At 35.8% G+C, this 12007-nt stretch overlaps 1 protein-coding gene and 1 pseudogene across 9 annotated transcripts; both read left to right on the forward strand.

The window, feature by feature from the left end:
* The first annotated feature begins 1040 nt into the window (after window positions 1-1040).
* On the forward strand, window positions 1041-3397 carry LOC125205048 (mitogen-activated protein kinase kinase 5 pseudogene; annotated as a pseudogene). Of its 2 annotated transcripts, none has more exons than XR_016133048.1 (2): window positions 1041-2324; window positions 3172-3397. The product of XR_016133048.1 is annotated as a mitogen-activated protein kinase kinase 5 pseudogene, transcript variant X2 (transcript). The 2 variants fall into 2 exon arrangements; XR_016133047.1 differs by having other exon boundaries at window positions 3175-3397.
* Window positions 3398-4962: 1565 nt separating this feature from the next.
* Window positions 4963-9877, forward strand: LOC125204091 (vacuolar cation/proton exchanger 3-like). 7 transcript variants are annotated; one of them, XR_007173488.2, is made up of 13 exons: window positions 4965-5338; window positions 5721-6032; window positions 6136-6203; window positions 6290-6318; window positions 6886-7082; window positions 7177-7389; window positions 7524-7652; window positions 7728-7844; window positions 7930-7983; window positions 8071-8187; window positions 8280-8373; window positions 9500-9640; window positions 9754-9877. XR_007173488.2 is itself a non-coding variant. In XM_048102642.2 (12 exons), exons 2-12 carry the CDS (start codon window positions 5760-5762, stop codon window positions 9508-9510), a joined length of 1302 nt encoding a protein of 433 aa, XP_047958599.1. In that variant the 5' UTR covers window positions 4964-5227; window positions 5737-5759; the 3' UTR covers window positions 9511-9877. The 7 variants fall into 7 exon arrangements, 5 of the variants coding, with proteins under 5 accessions (XP_047958599.1, XP_088917413.1, XP_088917411.1 ...); XM_048102642.2 differs by having other exon boundaries at window positions 4964-5227; window positions 5737-6032; window positions 9500-9877; XM_089061285.1 differs by having other exon boundaries at window positions 9500-9877.
* The last annotated feature ends 2130 nt before the right edge of the window (window positions 9878-12007 follow it).

A 12007-nucleotide genomic window follows, 5' to 3' on the forward strand; every position in this document is an offset into this window, starting at 1 on the left:
TTTCAACTAGTAGGATACAATGAAAAAGATCATTGTCGGCATCAGAAGGAGAGTGACAAAAGTGGAAAAAGTGAACTCAACCCCGGAGGATTGAGTTGCACCATTAGTTTTGTAGTTCTAAATATTGAATTTAATGTAGTTTTTCGTTGGATATGATAAATTGAAAAAGATCATTGTCGGCATCAAAAGGAGAATGACAAATGTGGAAAAGTGAATCCAGCCCCAGAGGATTGAGTCACACCATTAGTTTTGCAGTTTTAAAGGTCGAATTTAATGCAATTTTTCGTTGAATAGGATTCAGTGAAAAAGATCACTGTCGACATTAGAAGGAGAATGACGTAGCAAAAGTGAACCCAACCCTAAGGATTGAGTCGCACCATTAGTTTTACAATTATAAAGGCTGAATTTAATGCAGTTTTTCGTCGGATATGATATAATGAAAAAGATCATTATTGGCATCAGAAGGAGAAGGACAATTGTGAAAAAAGTGAACCCAACCCTGAAGAACTGAGTTGAACCTTAAGCTCAACTATAGCAAGATTGAATTTAATACAAATTTTCAATCGTTGCATCCGATAACCCTAAAGAATTGAGTTGAACCCTGAGCTCAATTATAGCAAGATTGAATTTAATACTATAATTTTTCTATCATTGCATCCGATAACCCTGATGAATTGAGCTGAACCCTAAGCTCAGTTATAATAAGATTGTATTTAATATTATAATTTCTATATCCTTATATCCAATAATAAGTTTGATCGAGCATAGCCTTCTATTTAAATCCCATTGTATAACCATGTATCCATCCAAAGCTCCAAAATATATATCCCTCTTCCACAATCCCACACCATCTCCATCAAACCCTCATCCTAAAAAAAAGCATTCATCTTAAAAACACCCACTACAATCACATATAGTAATTCTCATTTTCAAAACTTGCCAAAAAAAAAAAAAAAAAAAAAAACCCTCAAAAAATTTCTCACACTTCTCTATCATAAATCACATCCCCCCTCCAAACCATATTTTATTTTAATCCCACCCCACCCCACCCCACCCACCCCCTTCTCACTATTTCTTCTCCCATTTCCCCTCTTCCATGAACCTTCTCCCTCTTTTTTCCATGGAGATTTCATCATTCTATCTCATTCTCAACAATACCTCAACATTCCTCTCTGTCTCTTCATTAATTCCATGATTCCCCTTTCCTCCCCTCATTGATTCCCCAAATAAAAAAGGAAACTTTATCATTCATTTCCATATTCCCACCAATAATGAGGCCTCTCCAAACCCCTCCCTCCCCCGCCGACGCCGGCAAATCCAGCCGCCGCCGCCGCTCCGACCTCACTCTCCCCCTCCCCCACCGCGACCCCTCCCTCGCCGTGCCCCTCCCCCTCCCCCCTCCCTCCGCCCCCTCCTCCTCCTCCTGCCAGCTCCACTACTCCGACCTCGACCGCCTCAGCCGCATCGGCAGCGGCGCCGGCGGCACCGTCTACAAGGTCGTCCACCGCCCCAGCGGCGGCGTCTACGCCCTCAAGGTCATCTACGGCAACCACGAGGACGCCGTGCGCAACCAGATGCGCCGCGAAATCCAGATCCTCCGCGACGTGGACCACCCCAACGTCGTGAAATGCCACAACCTCTTCGACCACAGCGGCGAGATCCAGGTCCTCCTCGAATTCATGGACAAGGGCTCCCTCGAATCCACCCACATCCCCCACGAGCAGCCCCTCTCCGACCTCGCCCGCCAGGTCCTCGCCGGATTGGCCTACCTCCACCGCCGCAAAATCGTCCACCGCGACATCAAGCCCTCCAATCTCCTAATCAATTCGCGCCGCCTCGTCAAAATCGCCGATTTTGGGGTTTCCCGCATCCTCGCGCAGACCATGGATCCCTGCAATTCCTCCGTCGGCACCATCGCCTACATGAGCCCCGAGCGGATCAACACCGATCTCAACCACGGCCAGTACGACGGCTACGCCGGCGACATCTGGAGCCTGGGCGTCAGCGTCCTCGAATTCTATTTGGGGAAATTCCCCTTCGCCGTCGGCCGGCAGGGGGACTGGGCGAGCCTCATGTGCGCGATCTGTATGTCGCAGCCGCCCGAGGCGCCGCCCTCCGCCAGCCGCGAATTTAGGGATTTCATCTCCTGCTGCCTCCAGAGGGATCCGGCCAAGAGGCTCTCCGCCGCGCAGCTGCTCAAGCATCCCTTCATCGTGCAGCACTCCTCTCCCGGGGGAGGCGGCGCCGCGGTGCATCACCAGGCAGCGGCGCACCAGCTCCTGCCGCCGCCGCCGCGCCAGCATTACTCCTCGGCTTGATTGAAGGTTTTTTTTTTTGTTTTCTTGAAAAAAGATTAAAAATTTTATGGTGTTGGAGCTTCCTTTAGTCTAAAAATGGTAGTCTTGTGGGATTAAAATCATGTTTTTTAGAAGGGAGACTGATGATTCATGTACAACAAGCCAGAAGATTAATGAATTCAATCATCAAAAACCACTTCCACCATTTTTTGTGGATTATTTGGATGCTAGTATGATAATCATTTGAAAAGAAGTTAATTTTCAATATGTATTATCATTTGGGAAAGGAAAATGAGCTATTTTTTGGTCTGAGTTATTGACACCTCTTTGTATAGGATAGATACTATGGAAAAGGGGTTTTCTTGTCTTGGTATCCTTATCTTTTTTAGTACTAAATCGAACATTATCCACAGATGATAATTCATACTATATCCCATATGCTTTGATGCCACATCTTATACACAGTAGTTGCTAATTTGCTGGTTTTAAGGTAAAGTTTATGATGAAATTTGGGGGGATTTTTTTTTTTCAGTTTTGAGCAAAGATATGTTACTTTCTTGCAAGGACAGTAGTGTATCAATAATGAAGCTATAACCCAACTCCAAAAATACACATGTTTTGTTGCAGACATGTGATCATTTGGTTTTCTTTTTTCCTCAGTTTTTTCATCAGTGGCTGTCTATTGCTTTTCCCATGTCACCTTATCTAGGACTAGGACAAAGTATCATCCATTATAAATCGAAGATTTACTATTATTGATTTTGTTGTTTTAGGAGCTTTGTTCCTCCCTTTTTTAGGCATGGTGTGATATGGAAATGTTACCAATATGTTAATCTGTTTTTATTTCCTGGGCTTGACTTTTCTCTCATGTTAGCAGTTGAAAGTTTGAGGGGTTGGCTGATTCAAAGAGAAGTGAGTCAACACACCAAAACATAAGTCTTGAAGTGTGTGTTTGAGCAAGAATTACTAGGAAACTAGGTTGTCCAAACAAGACTGCAGAAGATGAATGAAATAATTTAGAAATCTGCTTTGTCTTGTTCAATTTGACTTGGTGAATTTTATTTGCATTTGAGTCAAAGGTGGAAATGGTCTTATAAACTTATGCTTCTTGTTTCATTATCATAAGCAACAAAGAAACACGAAAACTTGTGCAAAACCATTACTCGTGAGATGGGTTGGAATTTTTTTTTTATCTAGATTCATATTTAGTTGTATATTAGTAATTCAATGGGAGGTAAGTCAAAATCTAGATCAAAACTCAACATGAGCCTTATAGTTTAAACATACACTTTATTTCATTTAAAATGATGAATATGGCAAGGATCTCAATCTCTACAATCTACATATTTTAATCCAACATTTATACAATTTTGTGCAGCATAGTCCAAGAGCCAAATATAATTTGTTTATGTTTCTTATTTCTAAGTGCTTCATTGTTACCTTCTTTACATATTAGGATTTGCCAAAATAAAATTATTGTTTTGTAGAGAGAATAAAATTTAATGCCCCACTTAATTTGTAATTGGGCCTTAATAATTGTTTTATGAAAGATCTATGAATACTACTTTAGGCCTTTCTGTTAAGATGAGAAACTATAAATATTATAGGCCCAATATTTCTTTCCCAAAATTGCTACCTCTTTCCAAAATTAATGAGATATTTTTAAATATCCTATTGTTGTAAAGATGGAGTATATGTTTATTTTGGTTTGTATGGAAATCAATATTGATTACTACTATCTTTTAAAAAAATAAAAAAAGGTTTAATATGATTAGATAGAGATGTTTTCTAAATTCTTGGTGCCAAAAAAAATTAATTAGAAATACCACAAAATTATGTAGGTTTAATAATTAATAGTATATCGATCATCACATATCTTTCCATCATTTAATGCTTAAATTTTAAACCAACGTGTGACATATCTTTCCACAAAATTATCCAGGTTTAATAGTTAAAAGAATTCAATATCAAATAATCCAATTATTGTTGTTCCACATTAACAGAGGTGTTTCATTTTCTACACTCTATTTAGAAAAATAATATTTTACTTTCGAGTAATAAATAGTTAGAGTAGAGAAAATATAAAATAAGAGATAAATTTATATTCTTTATATTATTATTTCTCTTATTTTATTTTAACTCCATTTTAATTATTTATTATTTTTTTAAAATCAGCCAAAAAAATGAAATCCGAAGAATTGAAGTGAGTATTTATTTGGTTTTAATCTAGTGGTTGCATCTTTGTCGTTGGCAGGTTTATAGTCCTCTTCAATGCCCCACCACCACCATCCAATATTTATAAATATAATTGAATTTCATATCTCTATTTATATATTAAATTTAATTATTGCACGTAATTTGCAAGAAAAAAATATACTTATTACAAATAAATCAATAGACTGCATTTCCTTTTTTCTGTTTTTTTCTAATTTATATTTAGGTCTTGAACTTTAATTTGCATAAAAAAACCAAGACCACATTTTTTCATGAACTAAAAAAAAAGATAATGAAAGGGATATGTTTGGAAGCAAGGTAAAAAATCAAACAAAAGATTAAACATTGAAACATTTAATTATTAGTAAGTAGTAGTATTAATTATGAACCTTAATGTTACACAAATAAATTACTGCATAGATATAAAGGATAGATCGAAAACCAAGTCATATTGAGAGAAAATTATACATTAGGTGCTGTTTCTTGGAACCTTCACGCTTCAAGACTGGAAATATCTAATAAATTTGCCAACTTTTCTGCTTGAAATTTTCCCTTTTCTGAGTATATAAGCTTCCATGTAAAATTTTAGCAGTCCTTTTCTTTTCTTTTCTGTTCTTTTGTGGATAAACAAGGGATATTTTGCTTCAACTAAGACAGTTTCCGAGCTCAAATCCTTTGCATCAGTAGAAAAGGCAGAAACCTACTTAATAATAAAGGTTAAAGATTCGACCTTTATCACCTGTTTCTCATTTTTTTCCCTTTGTTTTTCAAGTGGGCTGCTTCAAGGGATCCTGATCTGTGTGTTTGTGCCTACGTTTTCTTTGGGGGTATTTATCTAATCTTTGCTCTTTAATTTAAATTTTCTTGATCTGTTGACTAGGTCTGACTTGATGCAGATTCTGCAGTTTTTTGGGAATTTTTGAATAGGATATTATGTTGATTTATGTTAATTTACTGTCTGGATTCAATTATTATTGGTTTTACTGAAATCTTGCTTATTGTATTAATTCATACATTGAGCATTCTTTGCTTCTTCAAATTACATTTCCCCCTAATTTCTGATACATTTCCTATGACAATGGTTTTAAATCTAGTATTAATAAGTGAGTTTGATGCCTTATTCAAATGTTTGTTTTCCCCCTAATTTCTGATTCATTTTTATGTGAAAATGGATTAACTTAATTCATCATCTGACCTTAAGATCATTAGTTTGTTTTTTTATCAGTTCTGCAATAAGTGTTTCTGGAGATGGGATCCATTGAGGAAAAGATAGACCTTGATTCCGACGAGGAGATCCCTTTTAGAGTGCCGCAGCCAACTAATAAGATGCATTCGATGAGTTTTGAACCTTCTCGTCATATCTTGGCACACCCTCAGTTTTCTGCTTCTTGGGTTATACGAAAGGTGAATCGAGTCAGCATCCTCAGAAGTATATACATTGTCTTGATCAAAGCGAGGATCAACGTGTTGCTGCCATTTGGGCCTCTAGCTATATGTTTACATTATTTTACAAAAATGCATGTAAGTGAACAGTCATCATATCTATATGGAAAAGGGATAGTGCTGAAAATCCCTTGATGAGTGTATTTTGTGGTTTTTGATGTATATCTGCTATGTATTGTAGGGATTGGTGTTCTTCTTCAGCTTAATTGGCATTATCCCTTTGGCAGAGCGCCTTGGTTATGCTACCGAGTGAGTATCTGCTCCCCAAAATTCGTCGCTAGTCGTAATTTTCGGTTTCTGAATGAAAAACTGACGTGCTCCGCTTTTTGTGCTAGGCAACTTGCGTGTTATACAGGTCCAACTGGTACGATCCCTTTTCTGTTCGCCTTTAATTGTTCCTTAAAACTGAAGCTTGCTGCAAATTTTCAAAGGGTGCCTCAGTTGCTTATGAAAGGATCATATGAATGTATTTTTCATGTCTAAATAACTAGCTAGTAGCTCCTTTTAGGAATGGTTCCCCGTTCCCCATTCGTGGATGCCAGTTATCTTGGGAAATTGATGAACGGGCTTCGTGGATACTCAGAGTGATATCTGATTAGAGGTGGTATAGTAGTGTTTGTGAATGCGTCCTCAATATTTGAGGAAAGTTTGAATGTAAGATAGTGCTCGATATCATAGTTTCCTTCAAAATGAACGAAGCCCAAAATCTTTTCTAACATATTGAGACGAGAAATTAAAGCAAAGTGGTAATATCCCATTGGCTTGGTGATAGAACTCAGTTAGCTATATGACATGGTGTGGATGATTTTACTTTCTTATATTCGTCAATTTCCGGACTTCTATATGCCTCTCAATCACCTTTATCAGTGTGCTGACATATGCAGACTATCCAATCCAAATTTTTAAATGCTTTGCATTGTTTAATCTACAGTTGGTGGCCTTCTAAATGCTACATTTGGCAATGCTACTGAGATGATAATTTCAATTTATGCATTACAAAACGGAATGATAAGGGTTGTTCAGCAATCTTTACTGGGTTCCATCTTGTCGAATATGCTCTTGGTGCTCGGTTGCGCCTTCTTCTGCGGTGGGCTCGTTCATCACCACAAAGTCCAGCATTTCAATAAGGTGGTGATCAAATTGGATGGAGTTTTGTTTCGGTTTCCAGTTAAAAAGGGGCATTCTAGCCTGAATAAAAACTAATGCGTTTTGGGATTTTCAGGCCACTGCGCTTGTGAATTCAGGGTTACTGTTAATGGCGGTTATGTGCATATTGTTCCCGGCTGTTCTACAATTCACTCATACAGAAGCGCACAAGGGAAAGTCGGAGATGGCTCTTTCACGAGTCACCAGCTGTGTTATGTTGATTGCTTATGCGAGCTACCTTTTCTTTCAGCTCAAGAGTCAGAATAATTTGTATAGTTCTCTTGATGAGGTTCGTATTTAGTAAGCTTCTAACTTGAGTAACGTGTGGGCGTTCATTCACACACATATTCTGCATGGAGCACATTCAACGAATCTACGTGTATCTGCACTATTTGATTGCTATTTTGCTTGGTGTTTAAGCAGGTTAGGGATAATGATGAAGCTGATGATGATGAAGTCCCCGAGATTAATCCGTGGGAAGCAATCGGGTGGCTTGCTATGCTGACTCTTTGGATATCCCTTCTATCTGGATATCTTGTTGATGCAATACAGGTATCTATCAAGACACACAACACTTTCTAATTTGAGAAAATAAAAAATATGACGGCAGCTTTGACATTTCTTCAGGGAGCATCCGATTCAATGAACATGCCCGTCGCCTTTATTAGTGTTATTTTGCTGCCAATCGTTGGGAATGCTGCAGAACACGCTAGTGCTATCATGTTTGCGATGAAGGACAAGCTTGTGAGTGTTGGAATATCGTGGCCCTCTGTTTTTTTTTTTTGGTAACATTTTGTACCTTTCGTTCTTTTGACTGTTCTGTTTCCAGGACATAACTATCGGAGTAGCAATTGGGTCGTCTACTCAGATTTCAATGTTTGTAGTAAGCCTTTATAAACTTATGATTCTACATTGAGGTGGTTAAATCTGTTAAACAAACTTATGATTCTTGAATTTATGGTATTTCCAGATTCCGTTTTGTGTAATTGTCGGTTGGATTATGGGACAGCCTATGGATTTGAACTTTCAACTCTTCGAGACTGCTACACTATTCATCACAGTAGTAGTGGTGGCGTTTATGCTTCAGGTTTGTCTCTCTACAACGCCCCAGCATGTAACATTCAATTGAATTCATTCGGAGAAAGATATATGTGAAAGTCTTTGCTTCTGTCGATGCAGGAAGGTCAATCAAACTATTTCAAAGGTTTGATGCTTATTTTGTGCTATATCATCGTCGCTGCCAGTTTCTTTGTGCACATTGATCCAACAAAGGGTTAGTAGTCCTGATTAACTTTTTATGAGTTTCGCCTATGTTTTTTATTGTTCGTGTATTCTTAGATTTTATAGTCACTTTCATGAATAAATGTAGTCTGTGCAGCAGTTAGCATATCTCATGATACTTGATTATGATGTACTATTAGAGAGCGTTTGCCTAGAGTGACATGATCGTCTAGGATTGCGTATTTGAAGGATGAGATGTGGTCAAACGAGCTCAAAAATTTAATCAATCCATCAAAATCTAAGTAAACAATGAATTAGCTTGGATTATTATTTTTACCAGTCCATTCTATCACAGTATCACTAAACAAAATGCTAGGTAGTTATGAAGACAGATAATACCTCTTACTAGGGTCCGTTTGGTACATGGAATTGGAATTGGAATTGGAATTGGAATTGGGCTCCGTTCGGTACCACGGAATTGGGGCTATGGAACTGGAATTGAAGCCTTCAATTCCAAATCCGAAGTTTCATGTTTGGTAGCGCAAAATATCTGGATTTGGAATTGAATTATACAATTCCACAATTTGAATTCCATTTCATAAGTAGAAAATTGGAATTCAAAATAGTTAAAAAATGACACTTTCACACACAATCACACACACACACAGTTACACACACACACACTCACTCACTCACTCATATAAACACACACATACACACAGTCACACACATACACACAGTCACACACATACACACAGTCACGCACATACTTACACACTGTCATACACACACAGTCATACACATACATACACATACACACACACACACACATAGTTACACACTCAGAGACACACACACACACACACTACACACTCATGTGAGTGTGTGTGCATAATTTCTATAAATTCAAACTTTGTAGAATTACTTTTTGGAGTTGAGTACACTTTTGTTGTTAATAACTGAGTTCATGTACTTTCATCTATGGTAACATTAGGCCATTTTGTAAAATTTGAGTTCTTGTGATTTCAATTTTTTTGGTTAAAGTTAGGCCCTTTACTATAGTTAAAGTTATTTCAAACCGAATATTAAGTACTTGTAGAAACCACAACTCTTTTGAGCATAAACGTGGCGAGCCAACTTCCCAAAACTCATTGTTTTTATTCTGTGTGATGATGCAGAGGATGATTGAGCTGATGGAGTGGTGAAGCTCGTGATTCTTGAGAAGATTCCGAGTCCTTGTAAGAACACATACAACAGCGGTAACCTTTTGTTCGTTGGTGAGACTAATGTTCACTTGTGAAGGAGCAGTTGTGCAGCAGGTAAAACCTATACAGCCACTGGCTCTGCACTCATATGTTGTACTTTGATAGTTTTGTCACGTTTGCTCGTGCGAAACTCGTGGCCCTTCGACTAAATTTTTGGCCCTTTGTAGCTATACAGGTTGTAATCTTGGTGATTTAGATTGAATGCAAAGAATTGGAGCATGTTCTTGAATTGGATTGTCTCACAATATATTTTCACTTTGGTGAAAGTGAAAATCATCTTTTCATTTTTTATTGGATCATAGCAAATGTCCTGTGACAGGCTATATGAAATAGGGGATGAAATCTTTGAAGGTTTCTTTATTTATTTAAGATGAGCCCAAAAAAATACTACTACATGTAAACAAATGAGATGTGGGCACTTAGCCTATTGCAAAGCAAGTTATATCAATGAGATTGAGATGAGTTTCACAGCAAACAATTTGGGATGTACAAGAAATCATCTTTACATAACTCTAAAACATAATTTAAATTATTTTATCAATTTCCTACATTGGTTCACCAAAACACACATTATGAGGTTGGTTAAAGAAAAAATTAGATCAAAATTGGAAAATTATTTTATTTTGTATTATGATTATTCAATAGTATAATGCTTAAGAAAATGTGATTGTGTTCAAGAGTTAAAGATTCCGAATTTCCAAGATATAAATTAAACACTGTTCATCAAATCAAATAATAATAATAATAATAATAATAATAATAATAATAATAATAATAATAATAATAATAATAATAATAATAATAATAATAACTGGGCCCAAAATGTTCCTAAAATATTTTGAAACAAATATTATTATTTCAAAAAAATTGTGGATGGTGTGTATTTCCTGTTTACTTTTGAAGATATATTGGAATCAATTGTTGTAATCCTCCCAGCAGTGATTCCACAGTTGAAAATGGAATATATATTCATAATTCATAGTTTGACTTAGAGAAAAATAATTAAATGGATTTTGTGCAATATTGGCCGACCATTTCATGGTAATGACTGGTGAAGTGATAGGGTGAATAATAAATAATAATTCATCCTTTTCTTAGTGAAAGGAAAACCACTTATAGATGATAATGCTCTCTCTCTAAGGACTAACCAACATCCATAGTGGGTTGGATTTGTCACACACACACGCGTATATATGTGATATGTTTATTATATTTTGTGCTTTTGATAAGCTACTATTCTTGATGGAAAAAATATAGTACTACTACTATTGGATATATGGTTATAATGTGATAATTGGGACACTTTGCATGTAATAACATGACCATATTGACAAAATATGGTTGATGTCTATGTGAGTTTTTATCTCAATACACAAAAAATTATAAATTACTACATAAGAATCTAAGTTTGATTTATTCTTTTAATCATATCTCCAAAGTTAAATGGAATATCAATATATCGAATATTAATTTTTATGTAACATATGAATTGAATGACCTCCATAGCAAATTCAAAAGTATTAGTATAAAAAATTGTTACCTAAATGTCAATAACGATCACAAATAGTGAGTGCCATATCGATCCTCTCTTTATATATGATTATATATTTGTTTATTTATTAGGCATTTAAAAAGGATTTTGATGACAACGTCAACATTTGTAGTACAAGTTATAAATGCTACTCATATAAATATAATGATATAACTCAAATAAAAAGGAACAACTATGTTCAATTTTATAAGGTCAATATGTTAATTATACCAACTATCCTTGGACTTGAATTTCATATATAATTTGGACATATATGGTTCTGAATTTTGACTGTGGGCTGTAATGTTAATTTTTAATGCCAAATGGATCTAAAATTATTTTATTAGGTGGTCTCTGCAACCCACATGACCTGACCAATAATTTTCCAACCTACTAGAAAAATATTATGTGAAATATTATCAAAATTGTTGGTATGGTAAATATCAGTTGACATACAAGAGAGTGACAAAAGGTATTTTTGATCAAGACTTTCTCCATGAAATAGACATATATAATTAGTATTACCTATAATTCTTGGTCAACAATTCCAATCATATTTAATGAGTGATGATTTTGCCTTCAAATAAATCACTGTTGTATTCACTTTATAATTAGATTTATGCTAACAAATTTTATTAATTGTAAAATTACCGTTAAATCATTATCTTTATTGTAATTTTTAATAATTTTAAAATAGTAGTATACGATTTACTAATATAACTATTTTTCCAAATACAAAACTTGAAAGAAAAAAATGTCATTTTCTTAGACTTGGTAGAAATAATTTCTTTGGTTAGTCAATGAAGCAAATAAATGTCCAATTGTACGTGCGACACCCAATTTGATATACTTATATATATAAAGACATGACATGTGCATCTACCCATTAC

Source organism: Salvia hispanica, chromosome 6 (assembly GCF_029641045.1).
Source record: "Salvia hispanica isolate PSC_SH4W2 chromosome 6, Shi_PSC_v1, whole genome shotgun sequence".
Lineage (NCBI taxonomy): Eukaryota > Viridiplantae > Streptophyta > Magnoliopsida > Lamiales > Lamiaceae > Salvia > Salvia hispanica.